Source organism: Chanodichthys erythropterus, chromosome 13 (assembly GCF_024489055.1).
Source record: "Chanodichthys erythropterus isolate Z2021 chromosome 13, ASM2448905v1, whole genome shotgun sequence".
Taxonomy (NCBI): Eukaryota; Metazoa; Chordata; class Actinopteri; order Cypriniformes; family Xenocyprididae; genus Chanodichthys; species Chanodichthys erythropterus.
Genome location: NC_090233.1, coordinates 30,809,367 through 30,834,757, shown reverse-complemented (window position 1 = coordinate 30,834,757; position 25,391 = coordinate 30,809,367). Strand labels below are relative to the sequence as shown.

The 25,391-nt window shown below is 38.8% G+C and overlaps 1 protein-coding gene across 3 annotated transcripts; it reads right to left on the bottom strand.

Moving 5' to 3' along the window:
• Positions 1-486: 486 nt before the first annotated feature.
• grin1b (glutamate receptor, ionotropic, N-methyl D-aspartate 1b) lies at positions 487-25,113 on the bottom strand. 3 transcript variants are annotated; one of them, XM_067406774.1, is made up of 21 exons: positions 24,865-25,113; positions 22,142-22,276; positions 21,456-21,632; positions 19,690-19,752; positions 18,863-18,960; positions 16,199-16,320; positions 15,312-15,486; positions 14,648-14,792; positions 13,808-13,894; positions 13,580-13,715; positions 13,373-13,500; positions 13,019-13,183; positions 12,354-12,472; positions 11,759-11,871; positions 11,473-11,621; positions 10,750-10,907; positions 9,305-9,466; positions 9,021-9,130; positions 8,534-8,679; positions 3,152-3,262; positions 553-618 (listed from the first exon to the last, which is right to left on the bottom strand). In XM_067406774.1, the coding sequence occupies exons 1-21, from the start codon at positions 25,111-25,113 to the stop codon at positions 553-555; spliced, it is 2,814 nt and encodes a 937-aa protein (XP_067262875.1). The 3 variants fall into 3 exon arrangements, with proteins under 3 accessions (XP_067262876.1, XP_067262877.1, XP_067262875.1); XM_067406775.1 differs by lacking the exon at positions 3,152-3,262 and having other exon boundaries at positions 487-618; XM_067406776.1 differs by lacking the exons at positions 3,152-3,262; positions 19,690-19,752 and having other exon boundaries at positions 487-618.
• Between the last annotated feature and the right edge of the window lie 278 nt (positions 25,114-25,391).

The following is a 25,391-nucleotide window of genomic DNA, read 5'->3' as shown; positions in this document are numbered from 1 at the left end:
CTCTTTTCAAATGGGAAAACATCAAAACACTACCAAAGTGTTGAGATAAGCTACATATATCTTAGGTGGAGGTAGAAAGATGTAGATTACATATGTTCTGTATGAAACATAATTATGCCTGTATCATAAAAGTGAAAAACTAATTCGGTATTTTCATATTTTTTTCTTGTTACTGAACGATGACCTAATGTGGAGAAACATATATATTTACATTTTGTACAAAACAAACAAACAAACAAACAAAAAAAAAGCTTTAGATATGTGCAAAACAATTGTAGAAAGTGAAGCACTTTGTGTATCTGCGAGTGTGTTGGTCTGCTGTGAACTGTGTGGCAGTGTGGATTTGCTCCAGTGTGGTTGAATTTGGCACAGTGTGTCCATAAGAGTTTCATATTCAGTGTGCATATGCTGAGACAGGGTGGATTTTGCTCAAATGACGGTGCTGAAGGTGTTGTCTCAAGCTGTCTGATTCAGAGCCCACCGCTTCCTGCTTTTCCAGTCTCTCTCTCTCTCTTTCTTTCTGCCTGTCAAATTCTCTTTCTCTTTCCACTTTCACACCACTGTGCTCACAGAGGGGTCTGACAGGTTGAGCTGGCCGGTAATATCCGTGGGATATGGCTATAGATGAGGAGGAAAGAGAAAGGGAAAAGTAAGAGCAAATATATTTGCATAAATATGTACTGTACCTCCTGGTATTATAGTTCACGTTTGTTATGACGGAGGCGATCTCTCCACCCACTGTAGGCCATGTTTATCTGCCATCCAGAATAATTTGGCTGTGTTTTAAAAACAGACAGGCCTCCTTGAGCTGGGGCTTAAGATAAATAGAGTGAACGAGGTCACGGATTCATTACCGCACAATCGCTTTCTTAAGGGATCATTGCTCACGCTTAGAGTCCGAAATGAATATGCCTCCTTAAACGGGTAAGTTACCGTATATCAACGTGAAAATGTCTGCACAAGAAACCTGTAATGGCACAAATGAGAGCACTCTGTCTTCTGGCCCATGGCTAATAATTTACCTGACCTAGAAGTATTGTCGCCATAGTAACTGTCCTAATGAAATATGACAGCCGGACCTGATATGCAGCACAAGGTGCAGTTAATTCCAGTCCGCCACAGGTTTCAACTTTATTATCTCTCAATTTCTGAATGTTTATTAATATACTGAAAGGTTTATTTCATTTTATACTCTCCACATATGAAAATATTATTTGTAGAAATGGTTAACATTTAATTAAAGGAATAGTTCACCCACAGGTCATCATTTACTCAGCCTTATTGTTGTTCCAAACCAATTTCTACAACAAAAGAAGATGTGTGTGCGAAAGTCAGTGGGTCCAGTGTTGTTTTGAAACCCAATTTTTATTCAAAATATCGACGACTGTATTCTGCAGAATAAAGAAACTCATACAGGTTTGGAATGATAGTAAATGATGACCTGATTTTCATTTTTGCGTGAACGGTCCCTTTAAGTAATGACAACTTTGAGAATTAATTATCAGAAGTCACATTGATTATCAGAAGGGAGATAGTTTTGGCTAGAAGGCTTTAGTGGGTTTCGTGATACCCTCACTCATAACAACGTTGTTTATGGTGTTTCGAGTCAATTCTGAGTCATAACCACAGCGCCCCCTGTCTACAAACAGGGGGAAAGCATAAGAGAGCTCTATTCTACAACAACCAGAAGGGTCATGCTGGTAGAGGAAGAGAGAGGCAGTGTGGCATGTGGTGTGGACACCGACATTCAAAACGCCATTCAAATCCATTTATAAAAAACACTGATAGAAAAGAAAAGGATGATTAGGACTGTGATGGGTAAACGTCAGTTCAAAAAGACATTTTGTCACTGTTTAGCTTGTAGACTTTGCATCTTTAATCAGCTTTATCTTTAATCTGATCCTATTCTACCTTCAACTTTGAAAAATATTTCATAATATCATGTTAAGAACGCATTTTGTGAGCACCCTCACCTCTATAAATGATTTAAACCATCTTACTTTGGGAGAAATCAACTGAAATGTGACCTACATGGATTTGGATGTTTCTTTGTAAACTGTCGACCAAATGAGCTGCCGATCAGAATAATTTTGCAAGTTGAGGGTGTATGCAACAAAGCCCCAGGTCAGTCATTGCCATACCCAGAAAATGTCTAGCGAGCAATTGAAAAACAACTCAGTCTACATCAATTAAAGTAATGCAATGAAATAGTCTGTGTTTGTGCTTGCACATTTGTTTGTATTGAATCCTCAGAGCCGGTAGCTTTTTAGTTTGAGAGCTACGTCTTATTAAACCTGTGGGACCAGAGAAACACAGTGAGGAGGCGTTTGTGTGATGAGCTCGTTTGGAATCCAGCTCTGAGAGTTCAATACATTGTAAACGTAGACACAAAACCCATCTGAGCAGCATTTCCTGAAAATGAAAGGGTTTTTTTATTCATAGAACTGCAAAGAAAACATTGGATGGTTAAAAATAAACGCAGAGATCTTGGTAGTGCAGGCCTGTCGGGGGAACAGCCTAGGTTATTTTAGCGTCGCTTGTCTTTGGCTGTTAATGGCGATACCGTGCATCACGGGAGGCAGACAGGGTGACTTTGTGAGAGCAACCACATAAAATGGGACAATAAAAAGGAAGATGAGGTACATGGAAATAACCGTTACAGGACCGAGCAATGAGAGGAGAGACACACGAGTACACATAAAGAAAGGAGAAAAGAAAGTGTGAAAACAGAGCATAAAGTCACATCCAGGTTAGGCGCGGGAGAAAGACCAGCACAGGCACTAAGAAGGAGAAGCTACCTCGCCCCCTCCTGCAAGGTCAAACGCACAAGCCCCCCCCCAAAAAAAACTGCTCCTCTGTTCCCTCTCGACACTTTCCCTAGCAGCTAGATCCTTGATTGGGCTTTCCCAACAGATGTCTGGATGGAGTATAGATGGCTGACTGACAGACATGTGGCCATGACTGTAACTCCATGTGTGAGGGTGAAGATAGTCTGAGATGACACGTTTGTTTTGGAGAGGAGAGATGAGATGACAGGAGAAAGGAAGAGAGCGAAAGAAACAGGGCAGGCTGAGGAGGAGGAGGAAGAGAAAGAGGAAAAGAGCGAGAAGATAGAAGTACAGGCAGGGCGTCATTTTCTTAATCTCCTTACCGTGTCTTTGGACGACCTACGTCTCTTGATGTTGGAGGCCAGGTTGGTACTGATGGACCTAAAAGAGGCTTTCTTTTTGGGGTCGGGCTCTGCTCTACCACTTTTCCTATCCTAAAATAAATATACAGTATATGTAGAACAATTATTCGTGCTCTCTGGAAGAGCGTGTTTGGTTTCCAACCATCACCACCCACCTCGACTACGAAAGCTACTGAATGGCACTACCCTGCTAATTTTAGTGCTAATCACAATTAAAATGGCGTCTCCTGTCCAATCTCCATTTCCATCATGGCTGTGAGTAAGAACGGTGCATTTGTGCACCCACAGCATTCTACAAGGAAAGAGGACACTGGCATAGACTGGGTGAGAATGTGTATAGAAAGCCTTACTTCGAATCTTTTACAATCCTGACACTCTAGAGAGGGGAGGAGGAGGACTTCTGTGGATTGTGTGATCAGACCGCACTCATCCACAGTTCTGCAACTCCATAAATGGAAAGCCAAAGCATTAGCAAAGGAAAAAAGCAAAAGAAATGTAATCGGATGGAAAAAAACAGGCTCCGTTTTGAAAGGGAGAAGATGTTCTTGTGTTTTCAGGGAAAATTAACAACTCATCAATAATCAATCGAAACTTAATACAGTCCCATGACATTATACCCCAGTGAGGGTATAATGGGCATATGAAGGGAGGAGGAAGGGGTGTGCAGGCTCATAAGAGGAGACAAGAGCGTCTGGAAGGGGGGGGGGGTGGTGAATTCAACCAGAAGACATGCAATACATGGAACCAAAAAGGGAATGCAAAATGAATGACATGACAGTTGACCTTGGCTGGCACCGTCACTCCCTCATTTACTAGCACATTTGGACCATATGTCTGATCCCCTACAGTGAGCGACTCAAAATGTGACCATCTGCGACTGCACTTTACTTTACAGCAATACAATATATGAATAATTATACCACAAACAGGTTAGTAAACCAGTTTACATCTATATATGTATATTTATATACACTAAAAATGTTGGGCAAATATGGGCAATCCCAACCGTTGGTTTAAATTATTTTAAATCCAACGGTTGAGTTTGTTCATATTTGACCCAATCAACACACACATATATATATATATATATAATTATTAATATTAAATTTGAATAAAATGAAAACTAAAACACTTTCAAATCACATGAGCCAATATTTTATTCACAATAGAACATAGGTAACATAAGTGTTTAAGGGGAGAAATTTTACATTTTTATCCTTTAAATGAGCTCATTTAAAATTTGATGCCTGCTACAGGTCTCAAAAAAGTTGACACGGGGGGCAACAAATGGCTGAAAAAGCAAGAAATTTTGAAAAGATTAGAAAACATCTAGCAACTAATTAAGTTAATTGATATCAGGTCTGTAACATGATTAGCTATAAAAGGGATGTCTTGGAGAGGCAGAGTCTCTCAGAAGTAAAGATGTGCAGAGGCTCTCAAATCTGAAAGATTGTGTTAAAAAGATTGTGGAAAACTTTAAAAACAATGTTCCTCAACGTCAAATTGCAATGGCTTGCAAATCTCATCCTCTATAGTGCATAACATCATCAAAAGATTCAGAGAAACTGGAGAAATCTCTGCGCATAAGGGACAAGGCCGAAGACTTTTATTGGATGCCCGTGGTCTTCGGGCCCTCGACACTGCATCACTCATCGGCATGACTGTGTCAATGACATTACTAAATGGGCCCAGGAATACTTCCAGAAACCACTGTCGGTTAACACAATCCGCCGTGCCATCTGCAGATGCCAACTAAAGCTCTATCATGCAAAAAGGAAGCCATATGTGAACATGGTCCAGAAGCACCAGTGTGTCCTGTGGGCCAAGGCTCATTTAATATGGACTGTTTCAAAGTGGAAAAGTGTTCTATGGTCAGACGAGTCCAAATTTGACATTCTTGTTGGAAATCATGGACACCATGTCCTCCGGGCTAAAGAGGAGAGAGACCTTCCACCGTGTTATCAGTGTTCAGTTCAAAACCAGCATCTCTGATAGTAAGGGGTGCATAAGTGCATACGGTATGGGCAGCTTGCATGTTTCGGAAGGCGCTATGAATGCTGAAAGGTATGTGAAGGTTTTAGAGCAACATATGCTCCCCTCCAGATGACATCTATTTCAGGGAAGGCCTTGTATATTTCAGCGGGATAATGCAAAGCCACATACTGCAGCTATTACAACAGCATGGCTTCATCGTAAAAGAGTCCAGGTGCTGAATTGGCCTGCCAGCAGTCCAGATCTTTCACCTATAGAGAACATTTGGTGCATAATTAAATATGTCAAAGACGACCACAAACTCTTCAGCAGCTGGAAACCTATACCAGGCAAGAATGGGACCAAATTCCAACACTAAAACTCCAGAAACTCATAACTTCAATGCCAAGATGTCTTCAAACTGTTTTGAAAAAAAGAAGAGATGCTACACCATGGTAAACATGCCCCCATCCCGACTATTTTGAGACCTGTAGCAATTTAAAATGAGCTAATTTTGTGCAAATTGTAAAATTTATCCGTTTAAACATTTGTTGTTATCTGTGTTGTACTGTGAATAAAATATTGGCTCATGTGATTTGGAAGTCTTTTAGATTTATTTTATTTTATTCAAATGTAAAAAACGTCCCGACATTTCCGGAATTCAGTGTGTGTGTATATATATATATATATATATATATTTGCATATATATATGGTTTTAAACAAATGTTCCAGGTTCTTAAAAATGTAGTCTTTGTATTCATGTTGGTTTGAAATAGTTTAGAAAATGTTGTGTAACCAAGTACAGAACCAAAAATACATTATTTAAATATATTTCTCAAGGGAGTCACACCATATGACATTTCACAACCTGAACTTGCCTTGTCATTTAAAAAAATGTCATCAAATCATCTAATATTCAAGAGAGTAATTGATCGTGAAACACAGTCATGATGATCCGCATAGTTCCTCTCTAAATTAATTTTAATCCAATGTCCAAAGCCAAACAAAATGCTTCTGTAAAGTAAAGTGCATTAAACTTTTTTTTTTGTGTGTGAGACATATATTATTTTAGCATTTATGAATCATTAGTCACTGTCTGGCTCTTTCAAACAACATTGCAAATGAAACAAGACACAAAAAATGCCAACAATAATATTTTCATCTGTTTTCAGATAAATGCATTCTGGTTTCTCTAGAAAGGGTGACTGTACAAGCTCCTTTAACCGTCAGTGTTTTCATCCATTGCATTTCAAAGCCCTGTGATGAGGCAGTGCCTCTGGAGTGGGCAGCTAGCCCACATCACACAGGCTCCTGATCTGCTCCTGGCTCGCTCTGGTTTGAAATGCAAATGCATCCAAGGCAGATCTGCCTGTTCATGCATTCAGGAAGCATTTTTTTGTGTACAGCTTTTGCATACGTTGCATGTGCACCTGGAATGAGCGTGGCGGTTTTAATGTGGAATAATTGATTTTAGCTTTCAGGAAGGAATTATTCATTGGCACACTCGGTCGCCATTAGCGCTGGTTAAACATCCATATTTGCCCATTCTTATGGGGATTACATGGAGGCTCATTTGCAATTAAATCATATAAGAATTATTTTTCTTTTATTCGATAAACAGTGGGAGGAAAATCATCAAAAAGACCTCATCCATGGTCAAATATAGTTTTTTGTTCATCTCAAATTATAAGCCTTCAACAATGCTGGACCTCTGACTGGACGTGGGCAGCACGTGTAGGCGTATTAACTGTTCAACATTGACTTGTGACTCAAGTAGGCGGTAAAGCCTGAAGGTTAAAACACTTAACTCCCTATAACATGACTCTCTGATGTGTGAAGTCAATCAGATAGCTGTCGGCTTTGATACCGCACTGACACTTGATCCATTAGTTAGATTTAGTCTGTTTTGCCTTGTGGTGAAATGTGTGCCTGCTAATAATGAATCTAAAGTAACAAGGCCACGCTCAATGACTTGCATCCCATTAGGAAAAGTAATCTCGCTTCAACAACGGACTAACTTTCACAGCAGTTCAGAGCTGTGGTCATTTGTTGTATATGCCAGCCAGGTCTCACGTCTCAAATGGGCTGACCTTGTTACTTTTGCCAACATCCGGGCATCATGTTGGCCTGTGACCCATTGTGTATGGATACAGCTGGAGGCCAGCAGCGGACAGACACTGATCTGTATAGGGCGTGAGGACGTTTTGATCCCCGCTGGAGCCCAGCAGAGATATTCAACCGGCCTGCTCAGCATGCATCTTCCTGACTCCACAGTAGTATCACAAGCTCCTTTAATGTGTGTGTGTGTGTGTGTGTGTGTATTTGTCAAGCTGCTCAATAAAAGCAATGCCAGTGGCAGTAGTGAGGCTGCAGGAGCTGCTTTATCACGCTGAGCATTTCGATTGGATGGTAAGAAATGTGTCTTTGCATGGATCTGCTGAGAACCACTCTTATCATTATCATAAAGTAATTATTTTGGACACTTATGTGCTGTTGCATGGCCAAATGTCCAAATTTATGAATAGGCCTGTTACCCTTTTCACCTCGAGGCATTGTTGTACAACTGTGAGATTCTATTTATATAGCAGATATAATCACAATCACACTGTATTATATACAGTATGTAACTGTGGATTATACTTTGCTTTCTTTGAGTATTTGTGCTTTATTAGTATTATCTAAAGCAATAATTTTTAAAGTTTTTTGATGCCAAAAACCCATTTATATTATATGAAAAAGTTATTAAGTATGATATTTTAAAGACAACAAGTTGTTTCCTAAATTAAATTATTGGTTCGATTTCCTTGTACTAAAGCCAAAGCCAATTATAAAAATCTGGAAAATATTTACTTTGTGTTAATTTGACTTCACATTATTAATCTTCTGCATTCAGCAATTACAAAACAAATTTTAAACACAAAGGTTTGTCTTTTTTTTTAGATTTATAAATCTAAAATTACCATTAAATTAATTACAAGTGAAAGTAAAGACTTAATTTGTTGCAAAAAATTCTCACTAAATATCATTGTAAGTTCACCCCCTTTATACTCCCTGGTACAAAAGAAATTCATTAAAAGAGTTTAGCATGCATTAATACATTGACAAACACTTTAGTTCACTCTAACATTCGCTGCTCCATTTGACTGCCTTTTTTGGCTGTTCTTTTCGAGTTCACTCTTTTGATGATGTGTTAATTTCCGTCTCATCGTGACCTTTAAGTCGCATCATGAACGGATGACAGACATGCGACTAGAAGAAATCTATGAGACTTCTTCATTCTGTGTCAGAAACCAGTGGTTAGCTGCAGATTGGCCTATTTTTTGGCTTTAATAACTTCCAGCAAGAGTTTGGGTGTTGGGAGGCGGCTGTACCTGTAGGTTCTTCCTCCAGACATTAACTGCTGCAAAGGCCAGCTGCATTTGCTTCCTGCGCGCATCTTTGTGCCGTTTGTATGCAATCTCAATGAAGATGAGGAAGATCCCGGCAACGATGCCACCAGCAACCAACATGAACACGCCTGCGTGATGAAAAATACATTTGATTATTTCCAGACAGTCTTCAATGTGACAAAGAGGGCAACAGACAGAGACTATTAATAAGGGCCGTTCATACTGAAAGGGATTTGCATTCATTTTCAATGAGCTTCAGTGACAGTTGGTTGATATGACAAAGTTGGTTAATGCAAATGATGTGGCGACTACCAATCTTCTAACTCATACAGCTGGATATAACAGTTGAGTAGAAATGCTTATTAGCAACCAAGGACATGGAGACTCAACGATCTTGAGGGATTTGATCACTCTCAGTGTCAACAGCATTTTAAAAAGCAAAAGAGATCCTGTGAGAGGTGGATCATACCTGCCATATTCTCAAAAGTGAGAGTGGCTGGTGCATTGCTTCTGGAGTCACACTCCTGATAACGGACCCAGGTTTTATCCAAGTCCTCCATGAAGCCATTCTCATGGGAACTATTAATTCAGAGACCAAACACATCAGTCAAACAATCCGATATTCCAGAAATAGAAACAGTTGACAGATTGCGGTAAGCCTAGGGATTAGCTGAAAAGAACAGAAAAAAAAAAGAGAAAAGCAAACAAAAGTATAGCGGAGTACTGTGGATGATTAGTCTTGATTGAGATTACCTGAGGATGGCCAGTGAGACATTTTGCTTCCATGGGCTATCTTTGCGCATGCCAATACCGAATCCAGAGCGGAAGAACAGTTCGCCTGTGGTGACCAGGTCACATTTTTGCGAGGCCTCAAACTCCAACACTGCTGAATCCCATATAAATGCGTGGAGTTTGCTATGGGAAGAAAAAATTGTAGTGAAAATATGACAAGTCTTGCATTTTTGTAATTTAAATTTCTTTATCTTTACCATTTACAATACCATTCAAATATTTTTTTTAAATAATTTTGAAAGAAGTCTGTAATGCTCACCAAGGCTGCATCTAACTGATCAGAAATACAGTAAAAATGGTAATATTGGTGAAACATTACAATTTCAAATAACTGTATTCCATTTTAAAATGTAATTTATTCCTCTGATGATGACAAAGCTGAATTTTTAACATCATTACTCCAGTCTTCAGTGTCACAAGATCCTTCAGAAATCATTCTAATATGCTGATTTGGTGCTGTTTTTGTTGTTGTTGTTGTTGAAACCATGATATTTTTTTTTTTCCCTCAGGATTCTTTGATGAATAGAAAGTTTTATTTGAAATTGAATTTTCCACTTTTGTTCAATTTATTTAAAAAAAATAAATTTCAAAATCAGAAATAGTCTTAGAATTTTGTCCCCCTTTTGCTTAAATGATAGCAGCATGAATGCCACTAATTTATGTAAAGCCTGATTAATACCATGATCCAGCAAGATTTAAGAATGATCCAAAGAGAAAATTGTTCAATGACACAAATTGACTTATTTGATGAGGGACCTATAAATAATGCATAATCTTATGTATTTATTCTTCATTTTATGTCATAGTGTTTCTTTGTTCTACATTTTTCAAAATTTAAACTTGTGTATTTGCAGGTTTAAATGAGATCCCAGATTTTCATAGTCTTAGGCATCTAGTCACCACTGTATTTAATAAATCTTTTGCACTTCTACTACTTTTTACACAAACAGCTTGAAGAACTTGAATCTTCTAAATGCAGATAAATGGATCTAATTCCTGGAGATTATAGAACTTCACGTTAAAAATTTGAAAGGGAAATTTATTAAACACTGGCAGTCTGCCATCTGTTCCTGTATTACCCTTGTAGTGAAGGTCTTTCTTTAAAAAACAACTCCCTGCTTTGCATTCAGCAACAATACTGTACTGAATCACACTAACAGGAGTTTAGCCTCTGTCTGCTCTTCACACACTCACTGAGGAGAAAGAAGAATATGTATCATCCTTTATACTGAATGGTAATTTATCTCACTGCTGCCCACTTCCTGGCATTGATATCTATGCCCGGCCCCTAAAGGGAGCATTTTGATATGGTGCTTTTTAAGATTTAAAACAACAGCTTCCAATAAATCTGTTCTGACTTAACAAAAAATGAAAAAAATTAGGGGAACTATTGATTGTTGACTGACTTGTCTCGCACGGCCTGGATGGCTTCAGCGGCGCTCTCGTAGTTGTGCTTTTCCATGTGGCGGTACATGGTGCTTAGCTCAACTTGACGCCGGAAGTAAATGTCCACAGAGCTCTGCTTCACTGTGGCGTAGATGAACTTGTCTGATGGGTTTCGCAGCTGGAATACAAGGTAATAGTGGGACGGTCTGGATGAACTGTTATAAATCGGTGCAGCGTAGGATAATTTAAGTATCCGTTTATTCAAAATATGCTGAATAATTAAAGCAAACTGGTGTTTGGTGTCTGCAAATTAAAAAAAATTGTCTCTGCAATTACATGAAATATTTCTGAGAGGAAAATAGCTGTGGGAATAAGAGGTAAACCAAAGTAAGTATTTTCGGTGAAGTCATACTGCTGTGCATCTACAACTGTATAAGTATAAAACAGTAAATTTATACCCAATGATTTTAATGTATTATCTATTTTTCTTTATTTTACTTTTGTTCAAATGTTTACATTTAGTCCTTTGCTAATTTTCAGCCCACATGACAGAATCGACATAGGTTATGATGAAACCAGGCAGATAAAAATAACCTTTGCAAACAAATGACCCATAATTATGTGTCCTTGGCGAGCTTAATTATATGTCGTGTGAAATGTGAAATCTCTGTGCACGGTAATTTAGGGTCTTATTTGATATTGTGTTGTATAACATGAAAAGCCGCTTCATATTTAGCGCTCACCCTAGGGTCGTTGATGCCGGTAATGCGCTCCTCAGGCCGATCCAGCACTAGGAAGGCTGCCAAATTGGCAGTATAAGATGCAACTATAATCATAGCAAAACCAGCCCACACCATACCTAAAATCCTTGCTGAAAAGCTCCGAGGGGCACCTGCGAATGTAAGCGGGGAGGTGAGAGCGATAAAGAAAATTATGCTCACTGCAAAATCAATCAAACACGGAGTCAGCAATATTTCCACCTCACAGGGGCGATAGACCGAATAATAAGCTCTCATTGCTTATTTCTACCTTCTCCAATGCCGGAGTTCAGAAGTACACCCCAGGAGAACCACATTGCAGAGGATAAGGTGAGGGCATCTTCTTCTTCCTCTTCACTATTTACTTTAAACCTTCCAAACGGGCTGCAGGGCAAAGCGCATATCAGTCAGAGACAGATGCTTTTAGACTGCATCCAGAATATGTTGTTAAAATTCAGCCAAACTTCTGAGATCTTCTGCAAACTTTCTTAATATCAAGCTACATTCTCACATCTGTGTTCAGTCATTTCTACATCTATCCAAGGATGAGTTTTAAAAGGATGGTTCAGTGAAAAATGAAAATCCTGTCATCATTTACTCACCCTTGTTGTTGCAAACCTGTTTTAATTTCTTTCTACTGCAGAACACAAAAGAAGATACTTCTAAGAACGCTGGGGTCCAAACAACATTGGACCTCATTGACTTTCATTGTATGGGAAAAAGCAACAACAAAAACAACAACAACAACAAAACATTGAGACATTTGTCAAATATCATCTATTGTGTTCCACAGAAGAATGAATGACATACAAGATTGGATAAACCATCCCTTTAAGGTGTCATGCATGTAACAAGTCTTCCTTTACCTGAAACGGTCTAATAGGTAGAGCATCACCGCCACAACATGGACCGATAGACCCACCAGTAACCACAGAGTGCTCTGAAAAGGCTGCATGAACGAGTCCAGTGTACTGCGTGGTATTTCCTGCAAAACAACACAGCTTTATCCAATCCAAAAAACACCACCCACACTGCCACATGCATCGCCATATGGAGCATCAAATGGAGTCTACATCTACGCTGGTTAGAGGTGTATTAATAGATTTCACTGTACTCTAGTCAATTGATTTATCAAAGCATTTTCTCAGTACAGAGATAAGCCCGCTTCAGGGAATTCAATTAAATCAAGAAACTGTTATACTATTTCCGTCCCAGAAAATCATGTTCCCAGAGGATTTTGCCAAAAATTGATTACATTTTAGATACTTTATTTGAAACTTGGTAGCCATGAAACTGACCCCAGATCTTCGTCTATTATTTTCTCATCAGTTTACAGGAAAAGTAATGATTTATCAATTTCATGTTGTTTTAAACTGGAACAGGGAAATATTCTGAAGAATTGTTTTTGCATATACTTTGAAAGTCAGTGAGGTCCAGAACATTTGTTAGCCATTGACCTCTCATTTTATGGCAAAAAACCCTTCACTATTCCTTTAAAGTCTGTGCATTAAAATGATTATCTGAGACTCACCTTTTTGACAAGTATTGTGAGCCCCTGGTACTTGAACGGTTTCGAGAACTCTATGTACTGGGCTCGTTCATTGTTGATAGTAAGTGGAGCCACGATCATGTCTGCTAAGCCACTCAGGAGCTCTCCCATCATACCATTCCACTCCTTCTTGTTGCTGTTATTTACCTGGTATCAGGAAGATAATTTGTCATGCTTAAATGTGCTTTACTTAATATATATTTCAGCAGATTCTTAATGGCATCTGTGAAGAAAGGCTTGGAAATGTTCAGACAATAAGGCTAGTTGCATGACCTTTGAAAAGGCATGCAAAGCTACAGGCAGGTGAAGAATCAATAATGTTATCGTATTACTCACACGCTCCTGAGTGCCAAATTTGCCATCAGCCACTAGATGCACTTCATAGGTAAAGTTCATTGTCATTGCAAGTTTGATCAAAAGATCAATGCAGAATCCATAGCAGCACTGTGGCACTATGGGGCGACCTATAGAGTTAGACAAGCCAAGTCAGATCAGGTCAAAGCACTTTAGTCCAAAAATATTGTATAATATAATACGTAATACCTGGAATGGTCTCATTGGGGCCAGTGCAGATCACTTTTTTGATCAGGACTCCATTTACAGTGTATTCTTCCTTACATGTTCCATCTCGTAGTGTCGGTTTCACATAGACAAAGGGCTCTTGATGAATGGTGACAATCTACCAAAAAAACAAACAAACAAGAGAACTTAATGTAAATGCAAGGGGGTTTTAAGAAAAAAGTATGCATCAAAACCCCTGCAATGAAGTACCTTTAATCTTGTTGACATCTGATAGCCTTTTGGTTTTTCAGTTTCTCCTCCTGGCCAAATAATCTTCCTCTGAGTGTTCATTACAACCTGGAACAAAATATTTTCCTGTCATTCACCTTTATTAATTTCCATTACTATACATTCATTTACTTTGGGATATTGTAAAAGCAATTTCGTATAATTAAAATGTTTTTATAACTGAACAATGTAGGCTTACTTACAAAAGTTTCATTCAGTATAATTGTTTTATTAAATAAGACACACACACACACTGAAAAGAGCTGAAAGAAAATAAACTAATTTTTAAGATAGTCAATCACTTTTAAAACATTAATATTGGTTCAATTTCATTTCCACACACCTACATGTCAGTTTCTATAAGTGAATTAATAGATACTTTAAATTAATAATGAATTATAGTATATTTATCAATTAACATTTATCCTGATAAATAAATGCTGTAAAAAATTGTTGTTCGTTGTCAAGTGGTGCTCTCTCCAGTTTCCCCTCTCTGGACGTCATGGGTGGAGCTTGATCTAGTCCAGCTCTGTTGATCTAATAGGTTGAGGGATATGGTTAAGGATAGGGTTCGGGTGTGGTTGGACCTTCTAGCTCTACCCAGATTACATTCAGAGAGGGGGAGCTGGATGTCACGCCCGACCTATTGGCTCTGCAGTAAGCAGCCTCTCTTCATTGTTGGTTTATGAAACCTAATGCTGTGACCTTACTGTAAAGTGTTACAATAAAATGGCAGTCTTCTACCGTCCAAACTGTTAAAATAGCAAATGTTTGCGCCAAGCAGAAGGACAGCTCATTAAAAAAACTGAGCCAAATTCATACTTGCGAGCCATTGTAGACGCCCACTTGCACCAGCCGGGTTTTCTGGTAGTTGAGAATGCTGTAGTGGGCGAACCTCCTGTCTCCGTCATCATTAAACTCCACGCGGCCTGTCAGGCCATCTGGATACTTGGATGACATCAGCACTCTAGTACACCAGAGGGGGGGGTTTAGAAATGGCACAAAATGCTCATTTAAACACAAAGGAAGACATTGACGATGACTGGAAGTAATGGAAATTTACCAGGAATTCAGAGATGGGAGATACAGGTATGTCTTAAATAACTAGGGAAGATTTAGGGGGTGTCGTATGGGGTGGAGACGGATGGCACGCAATGTGCAGGCACAGACATAGGAGAACAGAAATGACGCCTGTGAGGGTCTCAAATTGGGTCTCCAATGCAAATTGGTACCACCAGATTTCACAAGGCCAATGTAATCAACAACTTAACAGGCTTGATGTGTCCTTGCACTTGATTATTACTCCTTTTGAGGAGTGAAGGCATGGTTTTAGAAGCCAAATGCTTGCAATTTCAATGTTTGTGGTGTGAAAGCTTCCACTCTTGTCAGTGCCAGACTAGTGGTAATGTATGATAATGCATGACAGCAAATGGATGGTTGGTTGGAAAGCTAGCGAATGCTAGCCAGCGCTCATCCCTGGCCTCACCGTTTGAAGAGTGGGCCAGTCTTCCAGATGTTTGTATTGCCAACACAGCCTCGAGGAGGCTCTGTGATATTCTCCTTCTCAAAGAGCTCCTGAATGGACTGGGCCACCACAGCCACGGCATCGTAGATGTGCGCAGACTCGTTCTTGCCATTGATAAGCTGAAGGCCGAGCAAGCCTGCCCAGTTGACAACATTACATGGTGTTGGCCAATGCCTTACAACACGACTCTCATTTCAAGAGCACGTCAAGGCATACTCATAATAAAGAAATGCACACATTGCCAGAGAGAGAAACAAACGTGCATTGCATATGAGCGACAAATTGTCTCAAGACAGACAGAAGGACTGTGAAAGTCATGGGGGGTTAGGACAGGGTCAGCACTGAGCAGAATGATGTGAAGTAGAACATGGATGTGTATATAAAGAAGCCAGGATCAAAGAAATGCTGTTGTCGCTTACCATCGTATCCACACCTCAATGTGGAGGTAGCAAAGCACCACTTATAAATAAACTCATGACAGCCAAACCTTAAAAATGTATGCACATTCAAACCAATATGGATTACCACAACTCTCTATTGCATCATTTGTTGTCTACTGAAAGAAAGGACAAACACTCAAAAATGAAACAAATTAAACATTAGACATAAAGCACAGTACAATGAGTAAAGAATCACTGTGTTTGAAACCTTTAAACATGCAGATGTTTAAACGTTTAAACACGCAAGTACAGCACAGACACTGATTCGTCGGTGGGGATTGCAAATTGTAATCGTATAAAAAGCTTAAAAGGCTAAAATGTTCAGTTTGTTAAACAGCCTGGCAGAGAGAGAGAAAGAGCCAGAGAAAGAGCCAGAGAATGAAAATGGAGAGGATGAAAAGTACATACCATCTGGGGCTTCACTCAGTGCTTTACCAGACATCTCCCTTTCTCCAACCAGCCACACGTAACCAGAGCCTGTCATATTGAGCTGGCGTGCTGCTTTATAAATGGCTGCGGCTTCGTCTTCACTGTGATTGGATAAAGATTGGTGATAACGGATTGGAGTAAACACCTACAATTTTAATGTTACGAGCAAACCCACATGGAATCTGTGGGTGCAGAACAGAAATCAGAGCATTCGCTATTCAGAAAGTTCCTTGCGCATTTCTTTATTAAATATATTGGCGAATTTGACCATGCTTTTATTCACCAACGAGAGTGTAAAACACATTTTGTCATGTTTAAATCCATTACGCAGAATGCCTCAAATTTTCCCCCAAGTCAGTCTGCATATTCTGTGTGGGCCTGATTATGAGTGACTCATGAAGGGCAGACAAACTGTTTGACATTTTGAGGCAATCTCTTGCTAACAAATTAGATGCTGGCTCATTTAACCAGAAAACGCCTTATGAAGTGTTTATTCAGAGGTTGGACATCATTTTAGCTCCATTTGCTTTCATTTTTAATATTTTAATGTGTAAACTCACTGAAATTGTTACGACTGAAATTGTAAATTCCAATTCAACTCTTTTTGAATTTTCAATTCAATTCAATTTTGGACTTAAAAATAAAAATAAATTCAAATTCTAAGAAATTATATACAATATATTGCCAAAAGTTTTGGGACGCCTGCCTTTACGTGCACATGACATCCCATTCTTTATCCATATGGTTTAATATGGAGTTGGCCCACCCTTTGCAGCTATAACAGCTTCAAATCTTCTGGGAAGGCTTTCCCCAAGGTTTAGGAATGTGTTTATGGGAATTTTCTGACCATTCTTCTAGAAGCGCATTTGTGAGGTAAGGCATTGATGTTGGCGAGAAGGCCTGGCTCACAGTCTCCGCTCTAATTCATACCAAAGGTGTTCTATCGGCAGTGGCGTAACTTTTTGTTGTAAAAAAGTGGGTGGGACCGGAATGTGTGTGGTTGGGTGTGTACTGTAACTATCATTACAATAATAAATGCACACAATTTTTTGAAATAGATTATGTTTAATATTATAGTTGCATCCTTACATCTACAATAATATAAAATATTGCTAGCCTCGACAGTATTTACATTAGTCAATAAATACGTGGATCCGCAAAAGACATTTGATTGTTCAGAATTTTCATCCAGCGTTCCAGAGGTTCGGGGTTCTAATCAGCCCTTGTGTCATTTATTTTTTATTTTTTATTATTAAAACGAAAGATCAGTGATTGTATATCAAGAGCAGGGACACGTTTATGTGCATTTTGTTTTGTGATTTCACCGGAACGAATAGAGTCTATAACAGCGTTAACCGATAAATTGAAGCGCCCAGAGAACACTGTTGCTCCACTGATAACAGCGACAACGAGCAGTCAACATGTTTTCAGAAACAACACATCCCAGCGCCAAATCGCCTATTATTTAACACAAACGAATGAATTGCTAATCAACTAGAGATGTTTCTTTTGAATTAGTACATATCCGTGCCATGAGATGTTTCAAAAAGTAGTGGGGACAATATTGACCCTGGCAAAAAGTGGTGGGGACATGTCCCACCTGCAAATTACGGTTGAGGTCAGGACTGTGTGCAGACCAATCAAGTTCCTCCACACCAAACTCGCTCATCCATGTCTTTATGGACCTTGCTTTGTGCATTGGTGCGCAGTCATATTGGAACAGGAAGGGGCCATCCCCAAACTGTTCCCACAAAGTTGGGAGCATGAAATTGTCCAAAATGTCTTGGCATGCTGAAGCATTAAGAGTTCCTGAGGGGCCAAGCCCAACCCCTGAAAAACAACCCCACACCATAATCCCCCCTCCACCAAACATTACACTTGGCACAATGCAGTCAGGAAAGTACCATTCTCCTGGCAACCGCCAAACCCAGACTTGTCCGTCGGATTGCCAGACAGAGAAGTGCGATTCGTCACTCCAGAGAACATGCCTAGTTGCTTGATTTTATACACCTGTGGCCATGGAAGTGATTGGAACACCTGAATTCAATGATTTGGAGGGATGTCCTAATACTTTTGGCAATAAAGTGTATATAAAGTGTATATATATATATATATATATATATATATATATATATATATATATATATATATATATATATATATATCTTGTAATTTACTGGAAAAGCAACATTTGCCATGACAAAAATTATATTATATTATATTATATTATATTATATTATATTATATTATATTATATTATATTATATTATATTATATTATATTATATTATATTATATTATATTATATTATATATGTAAATTTGACATATAACTTGTGGACCAGGGTAGAAGAACATGTATTACTTGAATTTCTTTGACCTGCAATTCAGTAAAATTCTCGTCCCAAATCAAAATGCAATTCAAGTTCCTGTGACATGTGGACAATTCAATTAAAATTCCAGCTGAATTGAATAGAAGCCAAATTGGTATTGAAAAAAATCCACCCTGATGCACAAACATCTTTTCAGAATTCTCAAACCAAATCTTCGTCATATTTGCCTGCACTACATCAGTTTTGTGGCTGGCCACATGTATTATTCAATAACATTAGTAATTAGAAGTTATGCAGTGGAGATTAACTCACCTTGCGGACAGGATGATAACTCGGGCCTCTAGCTCTTTGGCTTCCTGGAGCAGAGCCGTCAGATTTGTGTCTTGGCTGAACAGGAGCACTTTCTCTGCCTGGGATTAGGACACAACATTAGTCAAGTAGTTGACTCATTCCCACCATGAACCATGCTCTTTGAGCGCTTGCGTTTTTTTTTTTTTTTTCTCATTTTTTCTTTTCTTTTTGGGGGAGGGGGGGGGGTTAAAAAATGAAGTAAAAAAAGTTTCTGAGATAAATTGCTTAAATGAAAAAAACATAAGTAAGCTTGGAGCAGGTAAAAAAAACTTCTGCATTTTCACATGCAAACTCAAGGGAATCAAGATTCCAAGGAAAAACGTGCATGTTAGAGGAAGAGGGAGAAGAAGATTGATGCAACCGGAAAGCAAAAAACAGGTGAAGGAAGGTGGTGGTGGTGGCTTCTTTCCCAACCAAAAACAAAAAACCAACAAAAAGGAAGAAATGCTGCAGAAAGGTGGGAGTAACATCTGGATAGTGCCTGTCCCACACGACCAGATCTCCACGCACTGTGTCAAAAGAATAGACTTGCAATCTTGCTGGCTTCAATACATGCATTCCTTTACACAAAAATAAAAAAGTGACAGGTGGGGGAGCGAGTTTTTGTATACGCTTTAACAGAAAAAATAACCCATTCTCGATTGAAATCATAAAAAGAATCCAAACAAATAAATAGACGTGCTGGCAGGATAAGGATCTCTGGAATCGGTTTGTTGATTGATTGACTGCTTTCTAGTGGCTACTTTCAGATAACTTTTGGGCGGCGTGCATTGACCATGCAAATATACCTTGGGTCCTCGCTTGTTGTCAAAGGACAGTTGGTCGAGGTTTTCATAGTTCCTGTTTTTACTCTGATGAATAATGTGCACAGAGAAAATATGCAGACACAGAATATTATAAACAGTTATATATGGTGCGCAGTAAAGCATTCCAACAAATCTCCACTTTTCTGCTTCAAATTGGGAAACTGTAATCCTGGGGCTTGCAAAAACATCAACAAACCTTATCTATCCTTGCATATGTTCTGAACCTGTTCACTCTTATTTTGATGAGTTCACCTCCTTTAATTCTTTTATAAATATTTTATTTTAACTTAACCTTTTCGCATGAATTTAATTAAAACACCCACCCTGAGTGAACTCCTCGCTTTACCACAATTAATAATAAATGCTACTGTCTTCTGAACTCTATTTCGTTTAAATGCATCGCTGTTTTGTTAATTGTGCAGCACATTCAAGCGCAACCTAATCCAGTTCACGCTATCCCATCCATCAATTTACTTTTTTTTTGTCAATCTACCGTAAAAGAACATCAGGTACAGCTCATGAAACACAGCAAGTTGCTGCCACAGGACATGTCTGTTCAGACATTTGGTCCAAAATAAAATATTTTCAGCAATCTATCAAGTATCAATACACATTCTTCAGAGCCACAGAATTTGGATTCCTATATTTTTCTGTTTGTCTGTCATGAATGTCTGAATGTGTTGCTTTTGCAGAGCAGAAGTAAAATTAAAGAGTAAAATTCTGCTAGATTAAATGGATGGACATGGATTATTTGAGATTATTTTTATGCATTTAATTTAAGATTTTTTTTTTGTGCAGTCAGAATATGCACTGACTGTATCAGGCCTCAGTAGCTGATCATATTCTCAGACAATTTTGGGGTATTTTTTGAGTAATTAGTTGAGTAATCTTTTGAGTAACACATTTCAAGCTTTATATAGTTTTGCTGCAATAAAAGACACAACCGAAAAGCTTTCATGAACCCTTCTACTGATTCCCAAAATGTGCATATTAAAACAGCTGGCCTTGGGGCTGCCATTACTGAACATGACATTGCAACGACATTGCGGGTGTCCTAAAAATACAGTGTCATGCTAATGGATTCGGATCCTGAAGAAATGTCTCTTTTTACTGAATTAAAAACCATTATATTTTCATTTTTTATTATTTTGTTAGACACTGTATATGTGATTTTACATTATACACATGTACAAATGCGAATGTTAAAGAGGTTTAATGTTCACGTGGTGTTTAAATACCCTAACCTTCAAATTTATTGTGAAATACTTTCTTTTATAATGTGAAATTTTTAACAGTGCAAAGCTGCACACAGAGAAAACTTAATAAAGCAGTCACAATCTGTTGCTAGGGAAAAATTCTCACAGAATCACACAAACTCAAAGCAATCAAATCCCCTGCCATTGATTTTTTGGTTGATTTTTTGCACAGCCCCAGGCTAAGTCCCTCATTTTGCTCCTGTTGTGGATAGACAAATAGGAGAATCTGACTATGGTAAAAAGCAATGTGAGATGAGTAGAAAAGTACAAAGTTTTGCAGATAAACCACTTAAGACGCTGCTGATGCCTCTGCATAAATAATGTTAGCCAATGGAAAGAAATGTGTTTACACAACAGAAAAAAGGAAACATTTAACATACATAGAGGACCTCTGAGATACTGATTACAGGAACATACGCTGACTTACACACACACACACACACACACTCATTTAAATTTTGGGCCGTGTGAGTCGGCAGCCACGCATCTCACCTTCGTCTCCCTCTCCTCCAGCAGGGTTTCCAGTCTTTTCTGTGCCGCTCTCCCCTCATGGTCATCACTCACAATCAGGATGATGTGATTCCACTGGAACTCACGCATCATGTCAAACCACACCTGGGCTTGGTGGGAATAGGGCGGTACCGTGCGCAGGAAGGAGAGGTGGATGCTCTAAATGGATGGTTGGGGGAAATGAACTGGTGAATCTCAAAGGCCCAAGGCAATTTCAGTTCATTAGGATTTAATCACTTTAACAGTAATTAATTTAGAGATGATCCCAACATCACTTCTTAGCATGCCAAGATGCCATAAGGCAAAGTGTATAAGTGAATCTAAAAGAGTCAATCGATCATAACGCTATGTACAATATTTATGAGGGTTTTTAATTAAATGTATAAAAAAAGTCCACATTAGAACTGAAACTGAGTAAACATTTATCACATTATGCTGTCCCGATGCAGGAATAGAAAACCATCATGGAGGAGGACCATTATGCAAAGATATTTAGATATTAAGATTGATATTTATCCTCCAGAACAGGCTTTCACACAAAGCACATTTTAATAAGTTGACTAAAGAAAAGGACAGATGACATCTGCAGCGAAACGCAGGTAGAATTTCTGTCTGAAATATACCGAGCTGCAGTCAAAGGTCAGCGTCTAGTGGTCTCCCACACTCACCTTATCGGAGTAGATGGACATGCGGGTGGTGAGGCCCACAACGGGGATACGGTAAAAGCCGGCCGTGTAGGACACCGGAGTGGGAGTCAGATGGTCGTTGGACTGGGGTGGGTGGCTCACCAAGATCGCATACACCTGAGGACATGAGGATCATAGTGAGGAGAGAAATCTGAGGAAAGCGTCGTCACTTGTTTTGGACACTCCTGAACAAAAAAAAACTTCAATTCTGGCATTTTGGTACCTGTATATTTTACAATGCTTAGGCTATATAATATATATAATTATTAAATGATACAATATATATACAAACCTACTTGACCTAATAAAATCTGCTGTGTGGGCTACTAGAAATAAATTGATAGCTAACATAAAAATACAGGTGGTAAACTGGAAACTGGAACTGGTTTTTTGCCAAACAAAGACCACTAGGCTAACAAACATGACAATAAAATAATGGCATAGACGTTAATTAAATATCTGGAGAGGTCAGGTGGTACTGCAGTCACGTAAGCTGTAATTACGAGCTCTATGAGGATGTGAACGCTTTTTTTTTTTTTTTCTTATCACGTGGGCTTTGTACTGCATTTTTTGGTTCTTTATTTTTATAATATTTTGATTCTGACTTGTTTGCATTTTGTCCATTAAATTCATTTCTTTTTTTCCTTAAAAATAAAAAACTTTTTCACGTGACTTACTAGCATTCTGATTGGTCAATCGCTTCGTACGGCGGTCAGATATTTCTAAGCTGCGCTATGATTTACAGGGTCCTTACGCAGTGTTCACTGCTAAAATTCAATAAAGCAGGGCATATCTGTCGAAGTTCTTGAAAAAAATGCGTTCATCCGGAAGCACAGTGATGATAACGTCATCGAGCACAGATGAAAGTCTAGTGGCAGATTTGGGACGTGATGAACTGTTGGTAAATTTCCCTGATTGCTTCCTGTGAAGTGATTCCCTATACAGTTTGCAGTTTCATTTGGACTGAGCATAAATGCTTCTGCGATCTCACTTAATTGGCAGTGCAGTAAAGTCCACTTCGCAGGGCACTCTCTAGGGTAATATTCACTGTTGTTTATAGTCGCTGTATCATTCCGCTCATCCGGGTAACAGAAAATGAATATTTTCATGTCTCCAGTTTTACACGGTTTCAGTTATCGTGTGTAGCGAATATGACCGTAGAGGACTTGGAAGACTTTAGTACGTTAGCCTAAGATACGGTTTAGGCCTACTTACAAATAAACTTTACAGCAATTATACATTATCCTGTTGAGAAATCTAATTTAGGCCTATTTGTTTCATCTTACATGTTAAGGTAACTTGCAGTTAACCCTTTTTCTTGTAGCATTTGTACATTTCTTTTCCATTAAAATGAGCAACATTTTCGTAATATAGAAGGGTTGTAATCATTTACACAACACGACTTTTTTAGCTTTTTACCTGTATTTTTATTGACGCGTTTCTAAAACATAAAGCAACTATTTAACCTTGCCAGACGAGCCAGTTGGCAGTAATATGTCAAAGTGTTGATCTAACAAAAAGCAGTTTGCAGGCTGGTTACCAATAAACTGTATGCACGCTCGCGTCCGTGTGCGTGAGAGCGTATGCTAGGCGGGTGTGACTTGGATGGTAATCCGTGTTACAGTGTTGAAGTCTATAATCTCTGCCTCCATCGCTGTGTAATATTCTGCTAGAGCTTTCCTCGCAGAACAAAGCAGCTGTTATCTATGAGTCTGGCGCCATGTTGGCCTCGTTTTTCATTAAAATAGAAACTGAGGGCCAGCGGTGATACCAGGCGCCTGGCAGAGGGGTCAGTCATGTTACCTTAAACGCTTTACATATGCTTGGATTTGTGTGTACTTGACGCCACATCATGAATCACGTATCCTCTAATACTTTGCATTATTTCAAGCTCAGTTCATGTAACCTCTGAGCAGTCTTCTTAACACGACAATGCGCAGCTGCTGAATGCTCATTCACTGGTAAGGTCAAAATGGACCCCCGCATCCTGTTGAATGTTTTTATTTGTGCAACATGTTAAAAAACCGAGATTCGCGACAGCGCTTGACCTTGGAGAATACAAAGTTACAGTAACTAGGCTAAATCTGGCTGAAAATGACTGTGAGTGAATGGATGCACGTATATGATTCTGATTTTGAAGAGTTTGTAAGCGGAAAATATGTTTTTTTTTTTGTTGTTTTTTTTCGTTTCGTTTACCAGAAACAGCTTACATAGCTGGAAAAACAATACAAATAAAAAAACTAAAATGAAAGCTTGATTTAAGTCTGATATAAAGTACTAAATTCACAAGATAGAATCAAATATCAAAGATAATCTGTTAAAAAAAATCAGAGCTTGTTTGACTTTAAAATAAGCAGAGAGACATTAAAGGGTGCAAGATTTTTTGCAGTTGTAAATAAAACGAAGATTATTGTTTTACGTTTTACAATTCTGAAACAGATTTTCTATTTCAAAATGTCACGTTTAATTCAATGTGATAGTACTGTTTCTAGGCTAATTGTGACATTTAGGCTACTAGCAATTAAGTGAAATATTAACTAGGTTAATAAAAACATCAATTTAGTCATTTTGGACATATTAATATAGCCTAGATGTGTTCAAAACAGTTTTTTTTCTTTTTTTTTTTTCTCAAAAATTGAGAGCACGTATGACATCGCACTTTAAAATATTTTATTAACAAATGAATACTGGTTTGCGAGTGTTACCTGGTTAGAGATGAGGTCCTCACATACGGAGAGTGCCATCTGGATAGCGTTTGGCTTATGGGTGACTGAAATAGCGTTCATCTTGAACTTATCTTTGCCGTATATATTGTTGGCTTGAGTGACAGCGTCTTTGAACACTTGTTCATATCTCTTCTGGCTCAGGACAGCTCCGATATTCACAGTCTTTGGCTCGCATCCGCCTCTCGCACAGGAGCACGAGATGAGAAAGGCGAACAGGACCAGACGCATTTTGCCCTGGATGGCAGAGGAGTCAAGCTGAGTGCCCCGTGGAGGATTCGTGTCGATGTCCGTTGATTAGGCAGATCCGCTCTCACTGCGTCCTCTCCAGCAGCACTGGAATGTGATCGCCTCAGTCTAGTCCGCTGAGGAATGGGCTTCACTCATTGAGTCCCCTCATGAAACACGTTCATATTCAAGAAAACCATGCCAACACGCCTTTGTAGAAAATGATGCTCGCTCCTGTTGATAGTCGCCTCACATATGCACACTCTTTCTCTCTCGGAAAA

What these genes read in the sequence shown, in the direction of transcription:
- grin1b (XM_067406774.1), bottom strand. Translation starts at nt 25,113, where the DNA reads ATGCGTCTGGTCCTGTTCGCCTTTCTCATCTCGTGCTCCTGTGCGAGA. An exon ending in TACCTATTAGACCGTTTCAG is followed by an intron (nt 11,872 to 12,353) that starts GTAAAGGAAGAC and finishes TTTGCCCTGCAG; the next exon opens with CCCGTTTGGAAGGTTTAAAG. An exon ending in CACTTTTGAGAATATGGCAG is followed by an intron (nt 8,680 to 9,020) that starts GTATGATCCACC and finishes TTCATCACGCAG; the next exon opens with GCGTGTTCATGTTGGTTGCT.